Source organism: Chaetodon trifascialis, chromosome 1 (genome assembly GCF_039877785.1).
Source record: "Chaetodon trifascialis isolate fChaTrf1 chromosome 1, fChaTrf1.hap1, whole genome shotgun sequence".
Lineage (NCBI taxonomy): Eukaryota > Metazoa > Chordata > Actinopteri > Chaetodontiformes > Chaetodontidae > Chaetodon > Chaetodon trifascialis.
This window is the reverse complement of record NC_092056.1, coordinates 8,586,640-8,604,294: the sequence shown is the minus strand read 5'-3', so window position 1 is coordinate 8,604,294 and position 17,655 is coordinate 8,586,640. Positions and strand designations below refer to the sequence as shown.

General features: G+C 42.8%; 1 protein-coding gene across 5 annotated transcripts in view; it reads left to right on the top strand.

Annotated features, from left to right (window-relative positions):
* Positions 1 to 17,609, top strand: part of cdkl5 (cyclin dependent kinase like 5) — a 38,591-nt gene extending 20,982 nt beyond the window's left edge. For 2 of the 5 annotated variants that reach the window (XM_070968158.1, XM_070968150.1), the window contains exons 9-21: positions 426 to 528; positions 1,980 to 2,066; positions 2,520 to 2,600; positions 2,738 to 2,913; positions 3,342 to 4,180; positions 5,560 to 5,900; positions 7,775 to 7,876; positions 8,223 to 8,328; positions 9,260 to 9,395; positions 10,865 to 10,970; positions 12,239 to 12,400; positions 13,462 to 13,728; positions 13,898 to 17,609. In XM_070968158.1, the coding sequence (XP_070824259.1) occupies positions 426 to 528; positions 1,980 to 2,066; positions 2,520 to 2,600; positions 2,738 to 2,913; positions 3,342 to 4,180; positions 5,560 to 5,900; positions 7,775 to 7,876; positions 8,223 to 8,328; positions 9,260 to 9,395; positions 10,865 to 10,970; positions 12,239 to 12,400; positions 13,462 to 13,728; positions 13,898 to 14,305 (2,914 nt within the window). In that variant the 3' untranslated portion in view covers positions 14,306 to 17,609. The remainder of the gene's footprint in view (positions 1 to 425; positions 529 to 1,979; positions 2,067 to 2,519; positions 2,601 to 2,737; positions 2,914 to 3,341; positions 4,181 to 5,559; positions 5,901 to 7,774; positions 7,877 to 8,222; positions 8,329 to 9,259; positions 9,396 to 10,864; positions 10,971 to 12,238; positions 12,401 to 13,461; positions 13,729 to 13,897) is intronic. The other 3 variants (XM_070968167.1, XM_070968176.1, XM_070968185.1) reach the window with 3 other exon arrangements.
* Positions 17,610 to 17,655: the final 46 nt, after the last annotated feature.

The window sequence follows — 17,655 nt, the reverse complement described above, 5'->3', positions numbered from 1 at the left end:
GTCATCTAGCCTCACTGCTGTAGCCTGATTTAGTAAATGCCCTGGAACATTTATTGAGACAGCGTTTGAATACCGCCCACTCAAATACTCTCTCCCTCCAACACCACCGCTCCTCTGCTTCTCTGCTGCCAGATCTCTCACCATTTCTCACCAGACTCCTCAGCGCCGTTTCCTCAGAAATGACCATCTTCTTTATGATCATCTCCATCAGAAATGCAGAATCCATCATTTCGTTTTACTGCACCACCACCACTGATAACGTCACCCCCATCGCCATCCCTCTCATAATCATCTCCTATTCATTTTGGTGACTTCATTTTCACCCCTATCATCCTCAGTCTCCTCTCCGCCATCATCACTCCCGCTGTTTTGTTGCCAAAGTCGTCACAAGCCATCATTGACACTCTCTTTTGTCTCTTTCTCAGGGCTCCCTATGGAAAGGCAGTGGACATGTGGTCTGTGGGGTGCATCCTCGGGGAGCTGAGTGACGGACAGCCCTTGTTTCCAGGGGAAAGTGAGATAGATCAGGTTGGTGATGAAACGAGTTGGACAGAAAAGTAATCAACAAAAACTCCAGCTTCCTCCCACAGACCAAAAACATGCTCATTAGGTTAATTGGTGACTCTAAAATTGTCCTTAGAGTGTGTGTGAGTGTGTGAGTGTGAGTGTGTATATGTTGCCCTGTGATCAGTTGGTGGGTGTACCCCACCTCTCGCCTGTTGACAGCTAGGATAGGCTCCAGCCCCCCCACAACCCCGGAAAGGGATAGTCAGTATAGACAATGAATGGATGGATGTTGGTAGATTCGAGCTTCTCCACTCTGAAGATTTGCAGCTTTTCTTCATCTCATGTCTTTATAAAATGAGTCTCTTAGTGTTTTTAAGGACAAAATAAATGGTCCCTTGAAAAGTTTTTTCTAATGTGATAAAATAGACATTTTAAAGGTAGCATTTAACAGCATGAATGTGTGAATTTGTGTAAGTTAAAACTGACAGACTGAGCACCTGGACAGGACAGATGTGCATGTCTTTAGCGCACATGGGTCAGACTAAATACAAGCTCGATTTCAAGAAAGCTGGGCCATTCCACAGGTAAACAGGTTCATCGGTAACAGGTGATAGTATCATGATTGGCCACTCGATAACCACACCATTTTTTGGTATCGGGGTTGGTAAGCAATTGGAGGACAACATGGTGGGCTCTGATGATCGGCATTTTGCCTTTATTTTGTGACATTTTACTGACTAAACAAGTCTAGTCATTTTTTTGCAGACTACAATGTTCCTGGTTTGCTCGCTCTCACCTGCAGCAGTAAATAAAGCTCTTTCTCCTTTGGTTGGAGTTGGTGGAGAAGACTGGTGAGCTAAAAGGAGAGAGAACACTGGACTTATATTCAACCAGTGGACTCAAACACTCCAAATAAATGCTGCTGGATGTGGAAATAAGCCACTGTTTGCTAACATGTTTGCCATATAGAATTTCTAAGATGACAGTATGTCTATCTATTGCATACGGCTTGTTGTGCTGCCCCAAGTGGACAAAAACATCAGTCACTGCGGGTTCATAGATTGATTGAATCGGTGCAACTCCGGCCCCGTTTTTATGGAAATGAACTGCAGATGTTCAGATTCCATTTTCTGAGCACTTTAAGGACTTCCTGCCCGTGTTGACTTAAAGGTTAAGACTGAAAGTCAATAAAAGACAAATAAACTGACAAAACAATCGGACATCTAAATGTGTGCACTAAATGGACCGTTACATTTTGCCACCCGCAGCGTGGTCAAGGTCAAGAATATACTTTGATGTTAATGTCCATGTAGTTTTTTTGCAGCTGTATTTAAAATGCTCTTAAATATTGCAGATAATGCTGAAGGAGAGTCTTACACACACTGTTCATACCACAGACATCTTGTTGGTGAACGAATGCAGATAAGTCTACGGTCACTATTAATTATGATGCTGCTTTATTTTGTCTCCAGCTCTTCACCATTCAGAAGGTTTTGGGGCCACTTCCTGCAGAACAGATGAAGCTCTTTTACAACAACCCTCGTTTTCATGGCATCAGGGTAGGAAAGGTTTATCTTTTATCCCCTCTACAGTCACTTCTTCTTCTTTCTCCTCCTCCTCTCTGTTGTTACCTCCTTTCCTTCTCTCTGCAGCTCTCTCTCTCTCTCTGTTTCTCTTTTGTGGCACTGTTCCCAGCACCATGACTGAGTGGATTGGTATGACTCATGAGATAGGTGGTTGGTGTTCAGTTTAGCAGCAAGAGAAAATGTCCCAGAAGGCCGAAGAAAAGACTTTGTGTGTGTGTGTTCGGTAGTTTGTTTAGTGTGATCCAGTGATAGATTTCTGTGTGATTTGAACTAGAGAGCTACTTTTGTTTACTGGCAGGAACATCTCCTGTAGTACGCTGGAAATCCTAATAGTAATTTTGAATACACAGCAAAGTTCAATTTGGATATGAATTTGATCCAGTGCTTGTGTGTGTGCGTGCGTGCGTGTGCATGTGTGTGTGCCAGTTTCCCTCTGTTACTCATCCTCAGACTTTGGAGAGAAGGTACCAGGGCATCTTGAGTGGTTTGATGTTGGATCTGATGAAGGTAAAACACCAAGAAATTCTCTAAGCAGTCTGGAATTCACATGGACATGATGTGTTATCCTCCCTTAATCTATCCACCAATGATTTGCATCGATAAAGTTTGAGATATAAGCCAGTGAAATAAATTCCCTCCATCAGAACCTGCTGCTGCTAAACCCCACTGAGCGTTACCTGACGGAGCAGAGTCTGAACCATCCGGCCTTCCAGCCTCTGAGGCAGGCAGAGAGAGAGCGGCCTCCCCCTGCGTCTCCCAACCCGCCGCGCTCCTCCAAGAGGAAAACACACCACCATGGAGAGAACACAGTTCCTACGAGGTGAGACTCTGCCACAGCTTGTATCTGTCAATCTAACAATCACCGCTTTGAATCCCACTTAGTAAACGCTGGAACTAGAGCTGGACGATGTGGAGAGGATCCTCTATCACGGTATACAGTAAAAGGAGCCATAATACTGTAAAATGTGCCCTTTTAGAAGAAAAAAAGTACAAATTGGCTCTTGGCTCAATGGCCCCAGCCTGTTTCTGAGGCAGTTTGAGCAGTTCTTAGATAAAACAGTCATAGGATTGTTAGATTAAGAGCTGAGACAGTTTGATTTCATTAGGGATCATTTTAAGGGTAGATTTGTGCAACGTTCACAAAAACAGAGATAATTTCCAGCCAAACAGTTTAGGATTTTAAGATGAAGCCTAATAAAATGATAAACCAAAATAATAAACAGTCTGTTCGTCCCTCTGCCCCTCCAGGAGTCACACTAAGAGCACGAGCCGTCGCTCCAACAGCAAAGAATGCTCCAGCCTCCCTCGACATGGGGACCTCCATCACCTCAGCAACAAGAGTTTCCTCAATGGTAACAAACCGCCCCCATCCAGTTTAAGTCCTACGCTCCACCCAAAGGGCCAGTACATGTCCCAGACCCTCAATCGTTCTGCCTCATCCAACAAAGACCTGGCTAACAACAACCTGCCACACCTCCTCAGTCCCAAAGAAGCCAAAGGCAAGACAGAGTTCGATTTCAGCTTGGGACCTTCCCCAAAGCTGCCAGACCAGGGACACGGGGCGAAGTACGGCCACGGGAAACCCAGCTCCTCGCGCGCTCAGCAGCAGCAGCAGCAACAGCAGCAGCAGGCCGGCCGCCACAACTTCCTGGAAGGCAAGACCAACACACTGCAGTCTGGAGCCGAGAAACAACACCGACATGCCCACAGCATGGCCGACTCTGCACACGGATCCATGTCCTCCTCTTCTAAGAGCTCAGCCTCCTATCTCAGCCTGTCCAAGAGCCACAGCGCGCTGAGTGACGCCAAATCTGTGGGGAACCTCAGCGATGGTCGACTCCACCCGGACGACCCAAACTCCAACACGACAGCAGGGGTGGGACCCGGTGCCCGCTTCTTCCCCACCAGCTGTTTAGACCTCAACGCCCCTTCAGGTCCTCCAGGACCACCTGGCAGCCCCTCTACTCGACACAGCGATCGATCCGGGCACAGCCCCGCCTCTCGTAGCAGCGGCAACGTCCGCATGGAGAGCAGCACGCTGGACTCCTCATCCAGACACAAATCCAGACATAAATCTTTAGCACCAGGTGAGTTTAAGAGTCAAATTTGTATTCATGGGTGTCCACTCAACTTCATTGTCCACTGAATTAAGAATGGAAAATTGAATTTGGCACTTCGGCATGTGGATTGCTGAGGCCTGGGATCGAACCATTGACCTCCTGATAGGCGGACAACCGCTCTACCTCCTGAGCCACAGCCGCCAAACAAAAGCCAGACTTTGCCTGACCCCAGCAAACTCCTGCTAATCCAGGGATGGGTCAAGAGGTGGAGCGTGTGTGGAGCTGAGGCCGAATGAAGCCTGGTTGCTGAAACCTAGCGACTAGCTGTCACTCAAAACAGCCATGCCCAAAATTATCCATCCATCCATCCATCCATCCATTTTCTATGCCGCTTATGCCTTTCGGGGTCGCGGGGGGGCCGGAGCCTATCTCGGCTGTCAACGGGCGAGAGGCGGGGTACACCCTGAACCGGTCGCGAGCCGATCGCAGGGCTGCCCAAAATTATGCAGAACTTTAAGCCTTAATATATAATTGAATCGAGTGAGTTATGTAAACATTTACCCCTGTACAGTTGTCATGAATGAGAGAAATTAGCTATAGAGAAGATTTGTTTGGTTTTTTTTTTTACTTTGCTGAAAATATTTCTGTTATAAAGTTATAAAGTATAAAGTCGGGCATTTTAATATGGAGGTCTATGGGGATTGCCTCTCTTTTGTAGCCAGCCTCAAGTGGCCATTCGAAGAACTGCAGTTTTTGGTATTTCCCTTGGCTGCTTGTTGTTAGCATAGTAAATTTTCTCCAGCTATGCATAATCTAAAATCAGGTGTTTTGTTTTGTTTTTTGATTAATGCAAATAATGACTTATTTTCAGCTTGATAAGTTGAGCTCTCGCATTACCCTGACATGCATTTTATTGGTAGCATTAAAGTAAAGATGCAGTAAATCAACATGCAGCAGCAGGAGATTCCTGTCAGGAGTGTTACGGTTAAATAACACTGTGCATGGTCAGTATAAGACTGTGAATCAATTGAACTGAATGAAATTAGCTCCATCACAGGCTTCATATTTTCTGTTTGTATGATTGGTGCTGTACAGTAAATGTAGTGGCTGATGTGGCTCAAATGACAACCTGGACATGTAGTGTTGAAACTATTTCTTTGTTAATTGATGAGTAAATATAAATAAAACATTTGACAACAATTTTGATCATTTATTAATCAGTTAAGTTGTCAGAATGTGAAATATTTAGATGCTGATTCCAGTTTCTGAAATGTGAGGATTATCAGCTTTATTTTATAGATCTGTGTAAATCGTACAGTTTTACGGGTTGAACGTTTAATAAGAACAAACTAATAGAATAATCTACGATGAAAATAATCAAACTTGATCTTTTCGCTCTTCTCCAGAGGAGGCTGGTGCTCCGGAGCTCTTAGACCCAGGAGGAGGGGGAATGCCCTCCACCCACACTCTGCCTTCTCCACATGAGTCTTATCATTACGGCCTGGGCTATACCTCCCCCTTCTCCTCTCAGCAACGGCCTCAACGCCACTCCATGTACGTGAGGAGGGAGCGCCACCGACCACACGGGGTCGAGGGTGGGATGGCGGGCTTGCCTCCACCGGGGCAGGCGATACCGACACGTGCCAGTAGCCTGCAGCTCCTCTCCCCCCAACTGCAGCACCGGACCACCCTCACTGGCCACTCAGTGAGCTCTTCAAGAGAGGACTGCACTGACGACATGACGAGGGTTAGTGGCAGACAGTGCTGTGAGTGTGCTGGTGGTTAAAGGAAAGATTCACCCTAAAATACTGACCTTAATGACGCTAATTAGGGGTCCATTATAACATATAGTGATGTAGTTAACTATAAACAGCACATGGTCTACCACAGCTAAAACATTGGGCCAGAATACTGTTATTAAAAAATCCCCAGCTAATTTAAGTGATTAACATTTTTTTCCAACTTTTTTCCATATTGATTTCTATTGCTGGCTGCTCAAATATTTCTTGGGCTGGTGGGATTATGCTGGAGGAATTTGAGCTCATGACCGCAGTATTTCTAAAATCCTGGCTTCAGCCCTGATCTGACAAAGAGACAATGGTTGAACAGGCTTTTAGAGGATGAATACCATGTTAGTTTTCCTCTTTTCTGGCAGCAGACGCCGTCGAAACTGTTGCCATCGCCATGGTAACAGCAGCATCTGTGTTTGGTTGAACTTTCAGTTTGATTGTCGGTAGACAAAAGACAATGTCTCATGCAAGAGTATGTTGTAAGTTATACCGTTATTAGGTGTAATTAATTAGCCAATATTTTTCTTAAAGAGATAACTTCATTAATGTCAAAAGGGGAAACTGGAAAAATACAAGCTTAAATTTCCTCTCCAGTTATTGATTTTTAAACCCCTAAAAGTTCATATCTGTTCATCAAACTTACATTTTTTTTTTTTTTTTTCATGAGAAAAATCCCTCCATGCCTTATGTTGGCTGAGAGGTAACTCTACACCTTTGCCTTCATTTGATATGCACGGATCTGAGTATACCTGCCAGGCAGAAAGCCCTGAAGGAAAACCTCTCCCACACGCCATATGCCCCTGAATTATCCTGCTAATGCTATGCTAGCAGTTTATGATAGGCTTTATCATGATATGCTTCTTTCGTCGACAATCTCAAAGTCACGTGAAGTTTTCTGTAACGTTCAGAACTTCTTTCATCATTTGACATCTGTCATCATGTAACTTGGCAGGCTAACATCGCCTAATGTAATGTAGCACACTGCAGATTTGTTTGGATGCAGTCAACAGATGAAAGATGAGACATATAAACTTACCAGTTAACCATGTCGGCCCGCACTCGCTGCAGCCACGGGATAAGCGATACAACAGTGCCAGGCTTCAATGTAATTTTGCTGCAAAACAGAGCTCTGGAAAAAGGCTGCTGCAGGCTACAGTTTGGCTCTCTGATTATCAGATGCTTTTGCATCACATGAACACTCACCATTTGTCCTTTTGCAGCTTTGCAATCAATAACAACACATCTGTGCCATCCTTTTGAACAGAGCAACACTTGGGGCGCCCAGGTAGCTCACCTGGTGGAGCCTTTTACTAAATGTCTTCCCTTCTCTCCCCCATCTTTATGTAGCAAGCAGGAGGCATTTTTTACTCTTTTTTATTGGAAAGTGACATTTTAACTCAACATCTCAGACAGTACAGGAGCCTTAAGAGATCAGTATTCACTGCAAGATGTTGAGTTTAAAGGAAGTATTGCAAAATGTGTCATTGCTGAATCACTCAAGCTCTCCATCTACAATCAAAAGCCGCATCCAAACATCACAAGTTAATGCTTTTTGAGCAGGAAGTGTTGAAAGTGAATCTTGGAGATATTGGACTTGACTGCAGCAGGAGATGGTGAGGCAGGTTGGTGAAAATCAGGTGCATGCATACACACACATTCAAGATCTTAAAGAGTGGAAGTGTCGAAGGGTGACTCTTTTCTTAAAAACAATGTATTTGTAGTCAGTGTTTTTATGTGTGCAGGGACTGTCGCTGTCTCACATTATCATTGCCTCTGCTTCACGCTGCTTCTCCAGTCTGCTTTGACCTGCGCCTGTCCGTCTTCTCAACAGAGTGAGCAGTCCCCTAAAGACATGAGCCACCCTTGTGCCCCCATCAAAGACTCTACGCGGGACAACACTGCTGCTTTTCATACACAGCGCTCAAAAAACGAGGTCCGACCCCCTGACTCCTCCCTACCTCCAACCAGTTCACCCAACACAGCCAGTAGCTCTTCTGACCGCTGGCTCCCATAGCTCTTTCTGTTTCTACTCAGGTCAACAGCATCACTGCACGTTGTCGCTGGTATAAATGTAACCTCACTGAAAAGCTCTAAGATTGTCCCGAATGTCTTGTGACGTGAGCCAGCAAAGGCTGCGATAGCTAATGATAAGCAATGACGTGAGATTAAATGGAGATTATCAATCACAAAGCTGAAGACACTGAGGAACTACGTATGGTCCTGTGTCCATGTTTGTATTTGTGCGTTTGTGTGTCTGCGTGACGTTGCATGTCTCTTAGGTGGGCATGTATCACGACCCCCATGGTGAGGACGGAGGTTCCTCCAAGGAGAACCGGATGATCTTCACTGAGTCCATGCCGCGGAGAGTAGGCAGCTTTTACCGAGGTGAGGAACAGCAACCACCAAACGACAGTGTCCTACTTCACATAGAATGAGCCACGAAGATAAGCTATGAAAGGAATACAAGGCAGCATAAAAAGATGCATATAAAAAGAACAGGAGAGAAAAGGAGATTAAAAAAAAAAGCACAAATGGAATAAAAGAGAATAAACACAATAAAGAAGAATGAGAGTCTACAGCCACGCTAGCAGCTCTGTGAGGCTGCACTTCGGCACAGTGGTGCTTTGAGCGAATGTCAGTATGTGCTAGCATGTTCTGTCCATCAGGTATACTGTTTACCATATTCCCCATCTTAGTTTAGCGTGTTAGCATGCTAACATTTGCTAATTATTGAAAGGCTGTGGGAAACAGGAAGGTTTAACGCCTTTGAACCGACCTCCTGACTTCTTGAAGTTTAGTCTTCTACATGTTTAGTTTTTGGGGGGCAAATAAAGACAGGGAATAACTTAACTTAACTTAACTTAACTTAACTTAACTTAACTTAACTTAACTTAACGTAACTTAACTTGACAAGGACCAAAAGGAAACTTTTAAATGAAAAACATACTTTTACACTTTAAAGGTGACATACGACAAGAGAGCTGCTCTGGAAAAATTAGCTTGACACATAAACTTCATGCTTTCTGACAGATTAATAGTAAATGTCAGGTAGAATCAAAGAATAAGGGTTCTTGCTACACTTGTCACTGTGCATCGTGTTTAACCATTATACAAGGAGTGATCTGTCATAAAAGAGGCTGATATCAACTTGGCTTTAAATAGATCAGGTAGACATTTTGGGAAATTTACATGCAGCTAAAAAAACACTACGAATGAACTCTCAGGATACATTAAACCTCATAGATTAATTAATCCAAAGAAGATTGCCTCTTTAAAACTGACCAACAAAAACTGCTTAATTCTCTTTTCTCTGCAGTCCCCTCCCCCAGACCAGATAACTCCTCCTCTTTCCATGACGGTGTCGGGCAGGGTCGAGGGCCGGTCGTACCTGTTGGACCCGTAGACCCTGTTGCCATGGCCAACCATGCCAAACGCCAGACGGCTTTTGACTGGTGAGAAGTTACTTTTTGGTAACGGTAACGTCAGGCAGCGCTACAGTAGATATACATTCAGTGTTGTGTCAAGGAAACCGAAGCTTAAAATGAGCTTCTAGAGTGCAACATTCACGAGTAGACGCCGAATGATGAAGGACAATTAAAATGGATGCTTTGTCTTTTATCTTTTTCATGCTAAATATGGACTTTCAGCCACCAGATCACACTCTAGTGTTTCTCCTGCTGTCACATGAAGTCTGTCACAACACCAATTAAGATCCATTAGATTTTAAGGAGTGCTGGTGACGCTGCTGTAAGGCATCACAGACTGAATGAAGTGAATGAGAGCACTTACATGTCATACATGTGGCCATTTAAAGCGGCGCCCTCGAAGGCTGATTTGGCGACACCTGCTGTTAGTGGTGGTAACTGCAAATGTGGTTTAATACCACAGGTCACATAATTCTGAGGGCAGAAAAAGATATTGCTGTTTTAATAAAGAAGTTAGGCAATAATTGTCCATTTTCCATCATTCTGTGAGCAGCCGTGAACTGATTTCATGCTGCACACAGAATGAGTCTGTGGACAGCAGGAGTTGGCTAGCTGGCTGCGAAGTTGGAGGTGTGCAGCCTTCATCTACAGCTCACTGTAGCTGCTCCTTCCTCTTCCATTACTCCCTGAAATATTTAAAAGTGATCTGCACTCAAAACACACAATTATGCTGTCTTGTCTTGTAGATGCATTTTTGCCGAACAATAGCAGCACAAATGCTAATCTCACTGACACACTGCATTTCCTGTGACTACCTCATAACTAAAGTCATGTTTTGACTGTGAAATGCTTTTAAATGCTTTGAAGCTGCAGCTGAAATTTGCATAAATGTAATACAGCATTTTTTCCAGTAATGTCGAGACCAACATCCAGTTTGTAATACTGCAACTTTATAAATATTGCAGTATTTCATCAGTGGGCTATCTCAGTCACCATTGTGTGACCTCATTCGTCGATGGATTGTGACTTCACAGACATTTATTTAAAGGAAAATCTTCAAGATCAGTTTAATCACTTTAATTGAAAAAAAGCAATATTTATTGTTTTTATTATGATATTTATTGTCATGATGAACCATTAGAGTGCAAATTTAATATTAAGCTAACAAGAAATTATATTTTTTTATGTATTTTTTACATTATGCACAACTTCAAATTATTTGGTTTCGAGGTGAATAATTTGAATAGTCGTTAGCTAACTTAAAATTGAAAACTTAAAATTCAGAATGAGTCAAACATCCGTTACAGTCCACCACCGTGCCGCTGGTCTTATTTTAGTGTCTTTTGTATGCATGTGAATGTGTTCCAGTCATCACATTATCTATTTAGTTTTTGCCCTAGCATTTGAGACACCTCTGAGAAGAAGTCACGATTTAATCTTGAGCTTGTAATTTCAGACATGAGTCACCGGAGCAATTTTCCACATTTGCCTTGTAGGACTGCCGCAGAAGCGATGGTCATGAATCCTCCAGAGCCCACCAAAGAGAAGGAAAAGCAAGGCTTCTTCAGAGCCATTAAAAAGAAAAAGAAGAAGACACAAATAGTAAGATCATTTAAGTCGTCACCTGTTGTTTCCTTCAGCACACACACAGATATTTTCTTGGGTTTGATGTTGTTTCCGTTGTCTATAAAGATTATTTTAGTGTGTAGTACGTAAGTGCATTTGGAAGTAACGAGCTTACTGTGTGAATAGATATTTGCCACCAAAGGGTCGTTCTGGTTTATTACAATGTGGGTCTTATTTTCATAGTTTCTGCCATCATTCATATCTGAAGTAATACCATTGGACTCACTAAACTAAATACCAAAATCAGGGAAATATGGCGACTTTTGCTCAATATGAAGTCTGACGGGCCAAGAAGCACGAGCAGTGAGATGGTGACTGGTAAAATTATCCGAACTGTCCGTTCAAAACAGTTTAAAGACTTGCTTCTACCTCAACATCGATTGGCTGAACTAGTCAAGTTTTCATCCAAATGTAGCACAAATCTTAACCATATTTTCACAAATTTGGAAAAAAAGTGAATTAATGCATGTTTTCAGCCACTATAGTTAAGGGAAAATTAGGAGTTTAAGATGTTCCATGCCATTAATTCACAGATTAAAGTCTCCTCATCCGTCCACATATATCCAATGTTTTTGTCTGCTGCCTTTTTTGTCTCTCCAGAAGAGAGTCATATGTTTTATAATTAGTCTGATTTCATTGCAGTAGGTTGAATTTTCTATTTATCAATGCACAACGGGCAAGTTTTAAAACGTTTTTTTTCCATATTTGGCCTTTTTTTGTTGTTGTTTTCTACTTCTACACTTTTTAATGTGCACACTGAAAATGACTGAAAATAATGGAAACACAGCTAGTTTTCCTGTGCCATTACCAGCTTGTTATTATAATTACTAACATTTTGGAAACACTTTTGGTTTTAACTTGGTATAAATGTTGACTTTTTGCAGCCTGTATGATCTTAGCATTCATTTCTTGCCCTGTCAGACTTCATCACAGAGATGTCGCCATGTCAATTACTTTGGATAGTACAATTGTATTATAACAGATAGAAATGATGGGCAAAATATAAGGCACAAGTTGTAATAAAACAGAATTATCCTTTAATGCGGGTCTGAATTCCCACCCACTCTGGTGTCTCCCCTGTTTATCAAGAATCAAATCTTCATGCTATGATTGATTTTGTCCTCTGTATCTGGTGTTAAGTGGTATCTCTTCAGATGGTTGTGCATCAGGTGCTGCAGCAGTTATTCTGCTTGCTCTCAGAGATTTGTGTTCAGAGTTGTGGCTGTGCGTCTTCTGCTCCACAGACGGACATGGAGGACGGGAGGAACCCCAGCATCAAGAAAAGCCTTTTCCCTCTCTTTAGCTCTAAGAATAGCTTAAAGCACAACTCAGCTGTCAAAGTCCTACCTGTAGTCGCCTCGCCTATGGTACAACACCAGCCTCCCGCGCCCTACCCTGCCTCACCAGTAATCTAACCTCAACACTACGACTGCATGTTAACTCACACCGCACTCACCAGAATGGCCTGGTTTGAAATCCTCTCAAGCGCCTGATGATTGATTGACTGAGAAATATTTCAAATTGAAAGGATTTCAAATATGTTTTGAGTTGAATACTGCACGGTGTCATCCGCTTTGTCTTGCTGTAATGTGTGTCAGATGCAGCCACCTCACATTCACATTGCATTGTAAGACATTGATTTCATGCTGCAGTGTGTGCTGTCTGTGAGGCCAACAACTCTGCTCGTCGGGACTCATTCTTCTCAGATATAACATGATTGTATCACATGAGGGTCATTAACATGTCCAACACATTCCTGAGCACACGAACTGGCATGTTTCCAAACACATACAAATGTTACCACCATTTATACCACTCTCATCCGTCCTTTACATAAGAGGCTACATCAGCAGACGGTTAGCTTAGCTTAGCTTAGCTTAGCTTAGCACAAATACTGGCAGCAGGGGGAAACAGCTAGCCCTGCTCCCTCCAAAGTTAACAAAATTCATTAAAGCTCAATTTTAATTTAAGCAATTGATAATTGAATAATCATTTAATTCAACTCTCAACAAAAAAAGATAATTTGTTGTTTTTCTTTGTTTTGTATCAATTTAATTTAATCTTGTTTTGTTTTTTGACAAAAGGAGGGAGTCTGAAGAGACTTCTGGAAAACTACAATGGGTAGTGTGATAGTGATAATGATATAGTTTTAACAATTAACAATTAACAAACTGTTTAATCAACAGATTAATTGATAAAGAGAATAGTCAATAGTTGCAGCCCTCCTGCTCATCTAAACCTATGAAAACACTCTCATTTGGAGATTTTTTTCTGTATAAAGGCGTCACCATCACCACCTCCTTGTGTTTTGTCTGGTGCTGCCAGAGGGATGCATGAAGAACCTCATCGGGATCTGAATGAGATGTGTGATGAAGATGAGTGTGATAACCTCACCATAAACAGAATAACAGTCACTGGAAGTAAATATTTGGGATAATTAATAATAATGTCCTTGTATTTTTTTTAGGTTCCTGGTAACGGACAAGAACACCTGTCCCTGCAGAGGAGCTCAAAGTCGTCCTCTCACCACGGCAGCCGACGGAAAAACCGTGAGCGATCTCGAGACCGAGACCGGGAGAGGGAACAGAGCCGGGACCGGGACCGAGACCGAGAGAGGGAGAGAGAGAGGGAGAGAGAAAGGGAGAGAGAGAGGGAGAGAGAGAGGGAAAGAGGGAGGGACAGAGAGAGAGTCAATGATTGGCCACCAGACAAACCAGTGGACTCGCACTCTCAGGTATTTCTACTGGCGGCTTTAGTTTTGTATTTGTTTGAAGATCATGGCCCAGAGCACAGTCTGTCTGCACGATGTCATAATGCCACGTTGTTTTCTAACCAATACTTCAGCTTAGTGTCAGACAGGAATTCTTTACAAACATTCATCAGCTTTATCTCTTTCCATCCAGAGTCAACCACTCAAGTCACTCCGCAGGCTCCTTCACCTCTCCCCTTCTTCCTCAAATCAAGGACAGCCTCCTCCTCCCCCTCCTCCAGACCTGCGCTTCCAAGCCCCCCTCCCTAACCCCCCTCAGCCTTCCTCCAAAGCGGGCTACTCTGAGGGTCGAGGGCATGCCGACAGCAGGGGGCACGCTGGGGTGAGCAGCTCTGCCCAGGCTAAGAGCCGCAAGGCCAGCTACCCCCTCCCCGGACAGATCGAGTCCAGCTGGCACGTGTCTGCTTTACAGCGGGCGGAGGGCGCTCAGTTCACCCCCGAACAGCTGGGCATCAAGCCAGGGCAAAACGGACCCACCTTTACCCGAGCCTCCCGCACCAGGATGCCAAACCTCAACGACCTGAAGGAGACGGCGCTGTAACCCCCCTCCCCTTAACCACACCACCTCCAATATGTCTCCATCCTGGAAGCACCTGCCAGACGCAGACATCATGGTACTGTAGTGAAAGTTTACATGAAAGCCTATTTCACTGGATCAAGTCCTCATTCAGAGACGTGGTTACTTGTTGATGTCTCTGAAACCTACGAAGACTAGACGTTGACAGGCCAAACACAAACACCAGTAACAGTGTTGTTTAGGGGTTTAAAGAGAGGAAAGAGCCCTGCTCCCTCTCGGGATGCCAGTACTGTATCAGTTATATGTTATTCTCTGTCTATTTAACAAGGTTAGACCATCAGAATAGGCTGATCTTTCCTGTCATGGAGACACTGCCCGTGTGGCCTCTTTGCTGCCATCTCGTGCTCACAGGACACTACAGCAACACACCCGACAGCCGCTGACACACCGGTGGCCAATAAACTCAAATGTTTTTCAAGCTCTGATATTTGATAAGAACGAAAAAGAAAAAAAAAGATTTATATCAACATTATTTATTAAATATTTATTTGTTTTCAATTCAAGGATATAAGCTATAAATGACACAGTATGTAGGCTATATGGGAATATTATAAGGTAATATAGAATTAAATGTGTAATTGCAAGAGCTTTAGTTTCGACACAAAGAAATGCATAGATATTTATGTGTTGATAATACAATATGTCACAAGGAATATTTATTAATGGTGAATGTCTTTTTTTGTTCAATTTGATATGTTATTTAACAGATTTTCACGGTGATCATGTTATTTTTACCCTTTTTTTCTGTTTGTTTCATCAAAATGTAAAGAAATATTGATAAATACTTGGTGCCCAAAGTGAAAAAAAAAAAAAAATTACATCTAGTACAAATCTGCTCATCACCCTCATGACATCAGTTTTGAAGTTTTGTGCCATGTCGGGCCATTTGTCACCAGGGTTTGGTAGCAGAACAGCCAGAGTGAGATTGTTAGGCTCTGTGCTTTACTTCTAGTATTTGTCAGTTCACTTTATGTCCCGCTCTTGGTGTCAACACTTTAAAATGTGAAGCCCCATTTTCAGTCTCTCAGTTCATTTATCAGCGACAACAGCTTTCCAGCTCCATGCTGCCATGTTGGTTTTGTCTACAGCCTTAACAACAAGTAACGGGCATCAAGATGTTGGTGCCCACTGGTGGTGAAACTTTAGCCTCTTGAGATGAGGTCTGACTAACTCAAATGCAACATCTAAGCGTTCAAGTGTCGTAGGAGAGCGCTCTGCAAAAAGGCATACCTCACCTACAACCTTTAAGCTCTTAAAGGTTGAGTCTGGTTGTGTTTTCTATCTTCTTAATGACTACACATCCCACAAAAAGATGAAAACCGATCATGAGTTATCCTGCTAACAAGTGCTGTTTGTGAGCCCCAAAACCTGATATAGTGGGCACCACTGGGTGACATGTTCCTTCATTAACATGAACATGACCTCTGTAGTTTATTTTGAATCACACATACACCATCCAGCTGCTGGAAGCGCTCACTAGAGAACCAAATCTGTGTTAATCCGCAGCTGAAAATAGTCCCCAACAAACGCACTAAAAATGTAAAATGTTTTCAAAGACTCTTCAGAAGGAGCAAATGGTCCTGTGGCTGAGTGCCACTGACAGGCTGTGGAAGTCAGAAAATATTGAGAGATGGACTAAGTCCATGTTCAAACTGACCACAGGCCTGCATGAAAAAATGCCGCCCTCTCATTCACTTCAATGGGGCCCCTTCGGCGACTTGCTGGGGTGCCAACGCCGGGATCTCTGGCAAAACAGTGCACAACCACTGCAACGTCACTCAAGCACATACTAACGCACATTACTGGTAGATTACATGTTGTCTCTAACATGAACGCTGTACTTCTTCTGTTTATCTCACAACTGGCATGATGATCGATAAAATACAACACCCTGTCTCAAACCGCTGTGCAGTGTTTTGGCATCTAAAAAGGCTTTGAAACACATTCATCTCTTACTCCAGCCGTACTTCCGGATTGTATCACAAGTCACGCTGCTGCCTAAAACAACACACCAGCCTTCAGGCCTCGAACACATCGTTGGTTTTGTATTTTTCATGGGATTCGATGGCAGTGATTAAGACATGGAATAACACCAGACTTATCCTTTAATGTGTGTGTTTACATTTTTCTGTGTGCATTATAAAAGCTTGTGTTCTCAAAGTTTTTGTAAATGCCTTTTGTAAATCTTGAATTTGGTTTTCCTACTTTACTCGCATTGCAACTTTTATTTTTAATATCAACAGTCATGATCAGGGATGATTTTACCAAACTAGGTTGTTCATAAAAGCATTTACTTGTTGTCTACTGACCTGTGGATGATAAAAAAAAGAGTTATATAGAATTATACACTATTTGTGGCCTAGGCAAAATATACAGCAAAGTTTTCCTGACAGTCATACTGTTATCCAGCGTTCCCTCCTCTTCTTCTGTGGTTTAAAAGCTTAAAGTGAAGAAGAAACGCGTTTATATCACAGAAGGGGGGATCGAAGGAAAGAAGGATGGATGCATTTGTGCAAAATACGAGACATCTGTGGACTAAAGAGAGAGTTTAGTTTCGGAGAATTTCATGTTTGTTTCTCATCTGTCGAAAGGATGAAATCACACAAGCATTAAAAAAAGAAAAAAAACAGATGAACCAATTGACTACGTGGCTGATTGAAAGCAATAACATTCAGAAGGAGACTCAGACTGATGCAGATTGTACTAGCTAAATAAGTGGCTAGTTAAATTGGAGCCAAATATAGCACAGAGATGGATTTCCAGTAGGAGACTGTGATTAAAGCAAGTGTCCACATAGAATCAAGACATTGCTCTGCAATACATTTTTTATTTTCAAATTTGTCCTTGAACATGACCCAGGGACGGTAAAACTACCCCATGTTGTGTATTATGGAAAATCCTGATTGCTCATGATTGTAAGTGACTGCTAACGTGGGTTTGTCTGTGTCATTAATGGGACAGAGTGATGACAACGCTTGCCTTGCCAGTGACCCGAAGCCTTATATTAGCTTACTGATTCAACACTTCAGATGGAAATGGAGGCTTCAACCCCCAGTAAGTCACACACACACTGAGAACTGAGATGAGAAGGATTTTTGTTCACTGATATGAATGTGTTTCCTAAAACATCAGTTCTTTTTTCATTAAAATGTTTCCCACTTCTTACAGGGTGTACATAATTACAGAAATAATAGAGTGTATCTATACTGACCAGTCTACTTTAAAAATGATAGGGTCTCATAATAAAAACCAACTGTACATTTTTGAACGGCTCATATGTTTTGTTTCGTAGCACAGACACAACATGAGAGCAG